This window comes from Trichoplusia ni, unplaced genomic scaffold (assembly GCF_003590095.1).
Source record: "Trichoplusia ni isolate ovarian cell line Hi5 unplaced genomic scaffold, tn1 tig00003798, whole genome shotgun sequence".
In the NCBI taxonomy this organism is placed as follows: Eukaryota; Metazoa; Arthropoda; class Insecta; order Lepidoptera; family Noctuidae; genus Trichoplusia; species Trichoplusia ni.
In genome coordinates, this window is record NW_020800454.1 from 1 (window position 1) to 12,361 (window position 12,361).

The 12,361-nt window shown below is 50.7% G+C and overlaps 2 protein-coding genes across 2 annotated transcripts; both read left to right on the forward strand.

The window, feature by feature from the left end:
• Window positions 1–1,414: 1,414 nt before the first annotated feature.
• On the forward strand, window positions 1,415–3,985 carry LOC113508083. Its single transcript, XM_026891043.1, has one exon. The coding sequence runs from the start codon at window positions 1,775–1,777 to the stop codon at window positions 3,962–3,964; it is 2,190 nt and encodes a 729-aa protein (XP_026746844.1). The 5' UTR covers window positions 1,415–1,774; the 3' UTR covers window positions 3,965–3,985.
• Window positions 3,970–10,433, forward strand: LOC113508082. The gene has a single exon (XM_026891042.1). It carries the CDS (start codon window positions 3,993–3,995, stop codon window positions 10,347–10,349), a length of 6,357 nt encoding a protein of 2,118 aa, XP_026746843.1. The 5' UTR covers window positions 3,970–3,992; the 3' UTR covers window positions 10,350–10,433.
• Window positions 10,434–12,361: the final 1,928 nt, after the last annotated feature.

Sequence of the window (12,361 nt, forward strand, 5' to 3'; positions counted from 1 at the left end):
TCCTGGACGACTTTGATGGCGTCCACCGTGGACCGCCTCGCCCTAAAGCCGTATTGGCAGTCCGACAGACTCGGACCAGTCCTATCAAGATGCCGGACGATGCGGGCGGCGATGAATGCGCTCAAAAGCTTGCCCGCCTCGTCCAGCAGGACAATCGGCCTGTAGCCGGACGGTGAGTCTGCCGGTCGTCCCTCTTTTCGAAGAAGGACGAGCCGCCCCGTCTTCCATGTATCCGGGAATCTGCCCTCCTCCAACAGGAGTTGAGCAGTCCCCGGAATCGACTTTCAAGAGGCCCCAGTGCCAGCGCAAGTGCGCGCGCCGGCACTCCGTCGGGGCCTGGGGCGGTCTTCTTTGGGCGAAGGCAGGCGATGGACGCCTCCATTTCTCCCTCCGTGATGGCCTCCAGTGGCTCCGGTGCCTGAGGCGCGACCACCACTGGAGGCACTATATTTGTCCGTTCCGGGAAAAGGGACGAGACGACGGCGTGGACCACTCCAAAACCTAACCTAACCTAACCTAACCTAACCTAACCTAACCTAACCTAACCTAAACCTAACCTAACCCGTATAAGCCTAACTACGAACAACATCACATCGAGCTCCGACTAAAAAATTCGCCAAAATTCCATCTTTGCGAATTCGCGTGTGAAAGTGGTCTTAAAAGTTTCCTCATATCCCAATTCACCAGGATTAGTGTGGGCAAGGTCGAAGGTCAAAGGTCGCGACTCCAAGAAGAAATCCAGTTTGCTGCAGTGCCAGTTGAAGGAGGTTAGCTCAATTATCAACTAATTATAACCAAAACATCGGCGCAAAGGAGACCCGTTTTTTGACGTATCGTCGAAGTCTGTCGGGCTCCTGGTTGCAGAGTTACGGTCCCCAAAAGTTTGTAAAAAAACACGTGGTCGTAACCTCAACTCACCACGAGGCGCATTGCTAACCTCCAAAGTTACACGCGGCGACAGACGTCAAGCTAAACGTCAGACGTCAATTAGACAAGTGACATCAAACGTCAAAGTCAATTGACATTGACAGCCACGAGACGTCAAAGTCACCGAAACGTCAACTGTCACACTGTCATCTGTCATCTGTCACCTGTCATCCGCCACCTGACAGCGCAGCAACAAGCGAAGACCCCGGAGACGGCCTGAAGACCTCACACCTCAGAGCTGAAGACACCGCAGCGGCCCACCAGGTAAGTCCGAGGGAACTCCTGAACGACTTGTCCTAGGATAACCGGGTTTGGACAGTTCTGACTGGGAAATCCAGGACCTGTCACACCCCTATTATTCCCCTCACCCCCCTCACCCCTCGACCCCCCCCCTCCTACCCCCCTCCTACCCCCCTCCTACCCCCCCCCCCCCTCCTACCCCCCCCCCCCCGAACACCACACGGGACCTTTCCCCCCCCCCTCGGACGCCATTACCCCTCGGCCTGTATCTCGGGAACGGCTGGAGCTAGAAAACTGTGAGGGGTGTCGTTGAAATCGTCTCGACGAACTCTATCATCTGGCCCCTACATTTTTTCACGAAAAATCCAGCCACCAGAAAAATCACCGGCAGGGAACTCGGAACCACATCACACGCCAAGGCATACTCCGTCAGCGGCAGCAGGACATCGCCAGCACGCGACGCAGCGGCAACAACATCGTCGTCACATTAAATAGTTATACGAGTCCATCACCGTAGGTAGTTTATTTAATTAATTAATTAAGTTATCACACAACACAAAATTAGCCTGTAATTTACCTTTATTTCTTCAATCTCCTATCTAACATAATGTCAGCCCCCATGAAATCTAACTCCGCCATCGCAAGCAAGGTCAAGCCGACGCGGTCGCTTCGGGAGAAGGTGCTGTCAAAGTCAGCGAAGTCTGTCGCCTCGGAAAGGTTGGCGCAACCATCGCAGACGTGCACAGCGGACCTAAAGCCGAAAGCGGCCTCGGTGTCAAACGCGGCGGACCAAAGGACGGCAGTGCTCCAACAGCTGAAGAGCCCCGTCACTGCTTACAGCTCGGCCTGCTCGGAAGCCTCCGACCAGCAACGCACGAGGGAAAACCAGCGAGTCTCGGAGATAGTAATTGAATGGGAACAGTGCAACGTCTCCCCACCCAAACACATTGTCACAGACGAGGAGGACTCAGACGCCTCGAGCCGGACAGACTACACGTCCGGCAGGAGGGCGAGCATCCTGTACAGGACACCGAAGAGAGGTACAGGTGTCCATATGGACCTCGCCACAAGAGAGGCGAATACCCTCCTCCAACAGGGAAAAGAGGCGTTGGAAGCGGCCGGCAACATGAAGCGGGAATGCAAGGCCACCGCTCAGGAAAGCCTTCAGGGCCTGTACGAGACGGTCCTCTCCTTGTCGGACTCCAGGGCAAGGCACAAATATAACCTGGAGAAGGAGAGGTCTCGGCACGCACAGGAGCTAGTGCGCGCAGAGCGGGCTCACACTCGGGACATGCTCGCTCTCAAAGAGACCCTCGCCACGGAGCTGTGTGGAGCAAGGGAGGACATACGGGACACCCTGAAGGCCACCAAGAACATCAGAGAGTGGCTAGGCTCGGAGACCCTCGAGGCGCTGAAAGCAAGCGCTGAAACGAAGAAAGGCGTCCAAGCGCTTGAGGCGACTATTAGGAAAGAGGCGGAGAGCACGCGTAAGGAGATAGCCAGAGGCTCTGGGTCGCCGGGAAAAGACATCCCGAACCCAATCCTTATGCGCCTCGAGCTGAATATCGCCAACATAACTAATCAGCTCGATACTCTCCGCAAACAGCTGGACCGCCTCAAGCAGACGCCAAAGACTCCAGCCACCAGCAGCAGCGCGCAGTCCATCCAGCACGAATGCTGCATCACCCCCGCAATGGTGACGGCCGCCTCCACGATGGAAAGACTGGAGGCACAAGTATTAAAATTAACCACACAACTCACCACACACATTAACACACCCCCTCCTCCTCAGCAAGACATCAGCCGACACTTCAAGCCACTGAAGGAGAAGCTACAGTCAGTGTCCTCTGATATCAGAGACCTCCGCGACAGGCCAGCCCCCACACCCGCAGCGCCAAACCTGCAATCGGAGCTCGCCATCGTAGAGGTCAAGCGGACGCTGGCTGAAGTGGTCAGAGGAATCGGCAAGATGAGCGAGAGGACACCCGCACCCCAACAACCGAAGCCAGCGGCAAAACCCACCGTCCAGCCACAGTCCGGACACACCCTAATTGTCTCCTCCAACGATCCGAAACACACGGGAGACAATGTCATGGACAAAATCAGAGTGGCACTAGACCTGAAGACCTCGGGGGCAAATATTAATAAGACCAGAAAGGCGAAAAACCAAAAGGTCATCCTAAGCTGCGCGACAAAAGAAGACATGGATGTCGTAAAGCGCCAGATCATCGGCAAAAATGACCTGAAGGTACAAGAGCCGAAACCGGGAAATCCTCTGGTCTGTCTAAGAGGCGTCGAGGCCTACCAAACGGATGCAGAAATGGAGAGTCTCCTATGGTCCCAAAATAGGAAAATCCTCCATGGCATCGAACCGGGAAGCCAGACGCTGAAGCTTAGATTCAGGAAGAGAGCCCGTGATCCCGTAATCTGCCACCCAGTCTTCGAGCTGTCCCCAGAACTGTGGAAACGGTTCACACAAGGCGAAGCCAAAGTTTTCTGTGGCCTAAAGAGGGTCCCTGTAGAGGACCAGTCCCCTCTGGTACAGTGCAGCAAGTGCATGGGATATGGTCACACAAAGACCATATGCACCGATAAAGCACAAGTCTGCAGCTTCTGCTCAGCAGAGCATATCGGGAGGGGCTGCCCCTGGAAAGCGAAGGGAGAGGACCCCAAATGTGTGAACTGCGTCCGGGCAAAGAAGGAAGGGGACGAATTGAAGCACCCCTCCTACAGTGCAGACTGCCCGGAACGACAGAAATGGGACAACATAGCTAGGTCTAGGATCGCATATTGCTAACGAGGAGGGCACTCAAGCGCAACACAAAATGGTCAACCTTCGAAATAATTCGACACGAGGTTTGCAGGTCATTCAAGCGAACCTCCAAAGGTCCAAACTTGCAACCACAGAGCTCCACATGGCGGCCCAGCGGAAAGGCGTAAAGATAGCTCTCGTTCAGGAACCCTACGTAGGAAGAACGGGATGCTTGAAGCAAAACGCAGGCACACAAGTCATCCAGTGCACCCTGGGCAGACAGAAACCTGTTAAGGCGGCGGTAATAGTCTTCGGGGGCGAGCTGGAGGTCATTCATGACCCTCAGCTGGTCACCGAGAACATAGCAGCCGTTTTAATAAAGGTTGGGGCAATCAAGTTTGCGGTCCTGTCGGTTTATTTCGAAGGCGACCAAGACATAACACCATACATAAACACAGTGAAACATGTACTCATAAAAACTCAAAAATACACACCCAACGTCATTGTAGGAGGAGACGTGAACGCCTGGAGCCAGTGGTGGGGGAGTAACTCCGAAGACCACCGAGGCGCAGAGTATAATTCGTTTATCAGCGAAATGGAACTACACATCCTCAACATCGGACAAACACCCACCTTCGAGACGTACAGAGGGGATAGGCTGTACACGAGCATCGTCGATGTAACCGTGTGCAGCATGTCCCTCCTGAACAGGATCGAGGGTTGGAAAGTAGATAGAAGCCTGACGTCATCGGACCACAACGCAATTACCTTTGCCATACGCCTGGAGAAACCCTTGGAACCCTTAAGGCCCATCTCCACACGTATCTATAACACCAAAAAGGCGAAATGGTCCGAGTTCAAGGAGCACCTAGAACAGCTCCTTGAGGAAAAAGGCATAACTCCGTCCAGAATCCAAGCAATAGAAACAACACTGCAAATGGAGACCATAATAAGCGAATATACTTCTGCCATCCATCAAGCTTGCGAGAAAGCAGTACCCAAGCTTAAGGCCCGCAATTTCGATTCCAAACCACCCTGGTGGTCCCCTTCTCTGGAGGAACTCCGAAAGGATGTCCTAAGGAAGAAGAGGAGAATTCGGAATGCGGCCCCTTCACGTCTAAACCACACAATTCAGGAGTACTACATGACGAAAGCAAACTATAACTCACAAGTCACAGACGCAGCCACCACAAGCTGGAAAGAATTCTGTTCCACACAAGATAGGGAAAGCATGTGGGACGGGATTTATAGGGTCTTAAGGAAGACAGCGAGGCGAGAAAACGACGCGCTCCTTACCAGCACAACGGGCGAAACCTTGAGCCCAGAGCAATCGTCGCAATTACTCGCTGAGACCTTCTATCCAGCAGACAACACACAAACAGATACTCCACAACAAAAACACATACGCACGTTGACGGAGCGTAACCCCGGGCAAATAGCAGAACTTGCGGAAAACGACCCACCGTTCAAACCTGCGGAGCTGGAACTGGTAATACAAAGCCAAAATCCGAAGAAAGCCCCAGGACCGGATGGGTTGACAGCAGACATATGCACGATGGCTATCAGCTGCAAGAAGGAAGTATTTCTGGCCATGGCCAACAAGTGTCTTTCACTAGCATACTTCCCCAAACAGTGGAAAGTAGCCCACGTGTGTATACTCCGCAAGCCCGGTAAAGACGACTACACCCAGCCGAAGTCGTACAGACCGATCGGACTCCTCTCGGTTATGGGTAAAATCGTCGAAAAGCTCATAGTCAACAGAGTACAACACCACCTCATCCCCACACTTAACACACACCAGTACGGTTTCATGCCACAGCGAGGAACCGAGGACGCTCTCTATGCTCTGGTATCGCACATACGTGCAGAGATAAAGGCCAAAAAGGTGGTGCTTTTAGTATCACTGGACATAGAGGGAGCCTTCGATAACGCCTGGTGGCCAGCAATAAAACACCAACTCATTGTTAAAAAGTGTCCCAAGAACATCTACAGTACGCTGGCATCATACCTAGAGGACCGAGTGGTATGCGTGAACTACGCCAGGTCCAAGAGCGAGAAGGAAACTACGAAAGGATGCGTCCAGGGCTCAATAGCCGGTCCGACGCTATGGAACCTTATCCTAGACTCGCTCTTACATAAAATAACAAGCACAGGAGAGTTCTGCCAAGCGTACGCAGACGATGTGGTACTGGTCTTCTCAGACAAAGACGTCTCCGTCCTGCAACAAAGAGCAGAAAGGACACTGGAGTATGTGACCGAGTGGGGTATTCAGAACAAGTTAAACTTCGCAGCGCACAAAACCAATGCAATGGTTCTGACGAAGAAACTTAAGTACGATGTCCCGGTCGTTCGCATGCGAGGTGTCCGGCTAAATCTCGTAAACGAGATCAAGTTGTTAGGACTAGTTATAGACAACAAACTCACCTTCAACGCACACGTATCCGCCACGTGTAAGAAAGCTGCGGACATATACAAACAGCTAGCATGTGCAGCGAGGGTGACGTGGGGACTGAAAAGAGAAGTAACCAGAACAATCTACGTGTCGGTGATAGAGCCAATCGTGCTTTGCGCAGCGAGCGCATGGGCCCCTGCGGCTGAGAAGCTGATGGTAAGAAACCAGCTAGACTCACTGCAAAGGGGTTTCGTGCAGAAGATCTGCAAAGCGTACCGCACGGTGTCTCTGACATCGGCACTTCTTCTCTCAGGACAGCTGCCTCTCGACCTTCGGGTAGCCGAGGCAGCCACCTTGTTCAGGGTTAAGAAAGGATACTCAGACGAGTTCTTACCACCCGGAAGGGAGGTGGAGCGAAAAGTCGAGTACCTCCAACATCCACATCCGTCAAAACTTGTGCTCACGGAATACCAGCAGCTGGAAGACTTCAACTCCGAAACCGTAGAAACTCACCAGGTGGTCGGTCCTCACATATATACCGACGGAAGCAAAATAGAGGGCAAAGTAGGAGCAGCCCTAACCTGGTGGGACGGAGGAAAGGAGGTGAAGCAAAGAACCTTCCGGCTAGAGCCACACAACACTGTCTTCCAATCGGAACTTTACGCACTGTTCAGAGCAGTCAAGTTGGTGAAGGAGAGCCGATGTGGCGCGGCCAGTATCTTGAGCGATTCCAGATCGTCTCTCGACCTGCTGAGGTGCCCCAGAGCAACACACCAACTGGCCCATAACATCAAAGAGATGGTGCGTGGAATCCGGGAGGAGGGCAGAAACGTGAAACTCTTCTGGTTGAGAGCACACGTAGGGACACCTGGAAATGAGCGAGCGGATGAGCTGGCCAAAAAGGCGGCTCTCACCAAAAAGACAGCGCCAGACTACAACAAAGTCCCAATTTCGTTCGTGAAAAAGAGCATACGCGAGGAAACGGTTAAGAGGTGGCAGGAAAGGTATGAATCCTCCAGCACGGGTTCGGTGACAAAAGTGTTCTTCCCAAATGTCCTTGGGGCAAAAAGAACAACTGAGCTAATAACTCTCACACCGACTCTGGTACAGATCTTTACCGGACACGGGGGGTTCTCAGCATATCTACACCGTTTCCACCTCAAAGACTCTCCATCTTGCGTATGCGACCCAGACACGGACGAAACAGTCTGGCACTTACTCTTCGAATGTCCAAGATTTAGCAGAGACCGAATAGAGCTAGAGCACAAGCTAGATGTGAGTCTAGACTTGACCACCATAAGCTCGGTCATGGAGGATAAGACCACAAGACCTCCATTCTTGGAATTCGCGAGTAAAGTCGCAGAAGCCGCCATAAAAGCCAACTCCACAAGGCAAAGTATAAACACCGTACCTACGACACAAGCACAATCACTGACACAAACACCAACCATGACACAAACACAAACACTGACACAATCACCAATCCCGACACAAACACAAACACTGACACAAACACCAACCCCGACACAAACACAAACACCAATCCCGACACAAACACAAACACCAACCCAGACACAAACACCAACACCAATCCCGACACAAACACAAACACTGACACAAACACAAACACTGACACAAACACAAACACAAACACCGACACAAACAAAAACATCGACTGAAACACAATCACTGACACAGGCCAGGACATCAAAACGAACACCGACACAAAACCAAACAATGGCACCGACACACAAACACATAGACTCGAACAATACACAGACTACAATAGCACCGACACCAACACACCTTAACACGACCCTACTTAATTGGGGGGCAGTAGGCGAACCCGGCATAAGACTGAGAAGCGTTGCCCTGTTCATGAACAGAGACCAGGAAAGTTTCGGGATCAGTTTCTGTAAACCTAAGAGAAGAAGAGTAGCCATACCGCCGGGCCTGGCAGCCTTAGCAAACGGTAGCACAGAAAAAGCGAGCATAGAAGCCAAACGGTACAACACCTTACCGGAAGTGGACTTCTTTGATATCCGATGCCGGGTAATGCAGCTCAAGGAGAAGAGAGTTGTATTGCTCGAGTGGAATCAAGACAGTCCATTTACCCAGGCGAGCTCGCTGCTACAAAAGCTAGGGACATCAGGAAGCGTTCCAAAGACCATCAGCGTGGACGCCATGGTCATCGAAGGCGTCAAAGGAACCACGGCGGACCGTCTAGGCTGCTTAAAGGCCGCTGGGAAACATGAACTTGTAGTGTACGAGGATAGGGGAGAAGATCTTAGTTATCTTAGATCCCCGAAGAAGAGTCCAAAAACACCTGACTCAAAGTCCTCGTCACCGGAAACACCCAGCGGGTCTGAGCGAGCACAGGAAAAGATAACCGCAGAAAGAGAGGTAGCCGCTCAGACAAACAGAAACTCCCCGGAACAACAGGAGCAACAAAAATCTCGACTTGCCAGGTTCAAGTCCTTCCTTCACTCCACACTCAAGCAGCGTCGGATGGGAGTGATCCACTCCGGCCTGTTTAACGCGCCCATTGACCAAGAGGCAGCAACCGCGGCTTTCGTCAGAGAACCCCCGTGGGTAAGGCCGGAACTGCCGCTTCAACCGTCAAGAGCAGCAATGGGCCAAGTCAGTCCTCCAACATATATACCGGTGTCAGAACCCGCAGATCACGTGTACAACGCCTTTCTCGAGTTCCTGGCAGTTGTGAGAGCGACCAAACAGCTTAACCTCACAACATGCAGGAAAATCTTGCAGACTTTCAATCTTCGGAACGAGGGTCTGTTAAGAGTACTACTCGAAGAGGCGGGGGCGGCGGTGTATGATAACTCCACATCCCAAGTCATCATAGGAAAAATGGGGGATTCATACATGGCTGCTTATTGCGCGACCTGCGGTTTCGTGGCACTGGACGAGGACGAGACGAAAAGGAAGGGCAAGCCAGTCTTCCAAACGCCTCCGGAAGACACAACAGTGGTCGTGGCCAGTTGCACTGAAATAATGCTGGACGATAAGTTCCTCAAGATGGCGCAAACCATCGAGGGGACTTCGAAAACATACGATCCAGCATTATGGAACCTAGGTAACATCAAATGGGTGAACGGAGTACCGGGGTGCGGCAAGACAACTTGGCTGGTGAAGCACTTCGATGGGGAGGACGACGTGGTGGTCACCACGACGACAGAAGCTGCCAAAGACCTGAGGAAGAAGCTCTCGCACCGGGTAGGGGAAAAAACGAAGACAAAGGTGCGGACTATGGCTTCCGTTCTAGCAAACGGGTTTAAAGAGGGCGAGAAGTGCCGAAGATTGACAGTGGACGAAGCCCTCATGAACCACTTCGGAGCCATAGTCATGGCAGCAAAGTTGTCGGGAGCCAGCGAAGTCGTCCTCATCGGGGATGTCAACCAGCTGCCATACTTGGACAGAGACAACCTATTTCCACTCAGGTATATCCGTCCGGGTATGGTAGCGTCAGTGACGCAGGAGTTGCTCTGCACGCACAGAAACCCCATGGACGTCGCGCTCGCACTGAGTGAGATCTACAATGGAATTTACTCGTCAAAAACATCTGCGAGTAATATCCATTCCCTGAAAGTGTTTGGTTACTCGGGTGCGGTAATACCGAAAGAAACCCAGAACACGCTGTTCCTGGTGCACACACAGGAGGAGAAATCCTCCTTGAGTGCCCAGGGATACGGATCTGGGAAAGGCTCTCGCACCTTGACCATCCACGAATCTCAGGGTCTCACATATGAGCGCGTCGTCATAATAAACACCCGCAGTCGAATCCGGATCCACGACAGCGTCCCTCATGCGGTTGTGGCAGTGTCGCGCCATAAATCCAGCTGCGTCTACTACACCGACGACGCCAGCGACGCGATAGGCCGCTTCTGCAGGAAAGCCATGGATGCGCCAACAGCCGCAGTTGTCGACTACAATCTAAAGACAGCGATGCAGCACCGAAACATGGCGATCGCGGAGGCGCTGACCGAGCTTCGACAAAACATCCACTCCCAATCCCAATGATCCCAATCCCAAATTGTAAATGTGTTACTGTAAGTGTAAGTCTAGAAATGTGTATTAATTAAATAATAAATGGGTTAATAATAAAAAAAAAAAAAGAAAAAAAAAAAGACAAAAAAAAAAAAAAAAAAAATATATATATATATATACATAAAATAATATAAGCATATGATATAAACAAAAAAGATCGGAAAAAAAAAAAAAAAAAAAAAAAAAAACAACCCAATAATAAACCTCCATTAATTAACATTAAAATAACCATAGCATATAAGGAATATAATATAATAAATAACATAAAAATAGTTAATAATATGATATCATAGAACATACCATAAGAAAACGGTGATGGACCCCGTACGTTCTTAAAACATATGTACGTGGCGGACGAATGCTGCAGTCGCAGCGGAGTATGTAATAAACGGCGAACAATTTTTTAGTCAAACATCGAATAAAAAAGGATATACTAAAAAAGGCGCGGACCAAGAGTCTGCGGTTGTATAGTTTTATTTAAAAAAAAAAAAAAAAAAAAAAAAAAAAAAAACCTAACCTAACCTAACCTAACCTAACCTAACCTAACCTAACCTAACCTAACCTAGCGTGACCTAACCTAGCGTGACCTAACCTAGCGTGACCTAACCTAGCGTGACCTAACCTAGCGACCTAGCGTGACCTAACCTAGCGTGACCTAACCTAGCGTGACCTAACCTAGCGTGACCTAACCTAGCGTGACCTAACCTAGCGTGACCTAACCTAGCGTGACCTAACCTAGCGTGACCTAACCTAGCGTGACCTAACCTAGCGTGACCTAACCTAGCGTGACCTAACCTAGCGTGACCTAACCTAGCGTGACCTAACCTAGCGTGACCTAACCTAGCGTGACCTAACCTAGCGTGACCTAACCTAGCGTGACCTAACCTAGCGTGACCTAACCTAGCGTGACCTAACCTAGCGTGACCTAACCTAGCGTGACCTAACCTAGCGTGACCTAACCTAGCGTGACCTAACCTAGCGTGACCTAACCTAGCGTGACCTAACCTAGCGTGACCTAACCTAGCGTGACCTAACCTGGCGTGACCTAACCTAGCGTGACCTAACCTAACCTAACCTAGCGTGACCTAACCTAGCGTGACCTAACCTAGCGTGACCTAACCTAGCGTTGTCCGAGCTGTGCTATGCTAGAAACTACGGAAAAACGTTAAAACAACGCGATTTCCGCGATATCGACTTTTGGAGTTTTACCGAGCTTCGCCGACCTAAGTCGTGCTACGTGCCTAGAGAAACGAAAAATAACAAAACTCACGGATCACCTTGATATCGACTATTCTGAGCTATGCTATGCTAGAAACTACGGAAAACGTTAAAACAACGCGATTTCCGCGATATGGACTTTTGGAGTTTTGCCGAGCTACGCCGACCTTAGTCTCGCTACGCGCCTCGAGAAACGAAAAATAACAAAACTCACGGATCACCTTGATATCGATTATTCCGAGCTATGCTATGCTAGAAACTACGGAAAACGTTAAAACAACGCGATTTCCGCGATATCGACTTTTGGAGTTTCGCCGAGCTACGCCGACCTAAGTCTTGCTACGCGCCTCGAGAAACGAAAAATAACAAAACTCACGGATCACCTTGATATCGATTATTCCGAGCTATGCTATGCTAGAAACTACGGAAAACGTTAAAACAACGCGATTTCCGCGATATCGACTTTTGGAGTTTCGCCGAGCTACGCCAACCTAAGTCGTGCTACGTGCTTAGAGAAACGAAAAATAACAAAACTCACGGATCACCTTGATATCGACTATTCCGAGCTATGCTATGCTAGAAACTACGGAAAACGTTAAAACAACGCGATTTCCGCGATATCGACTTTTGGAGTTTCGTCAAGCTACGCCGACCTAAGTAGTGCCACGCACCTCGAGAAACGAAAAATAACAAAACTCACGGATCAACTTGACATCGACTATTCCGAGCTATGCTATGCTAGAAACTACAGAAAACGTTAAAACAAC

Coding starts and splice junctions, on each gene's coding strand:
- LOC113508083 (XM_026891043.1), top strand. CDS start 1,775: ATGTCAGCCCCCATGAAATCTAACTCCGCCATCGCAAGCAAGGTCAAG.
- LOC113508082 (XM_026891042.1), top strand. CDS start 3,993: ATGGTCAACCTTCGAAATAATTCGACACGAGGTTTGCAGGTCATTCAA.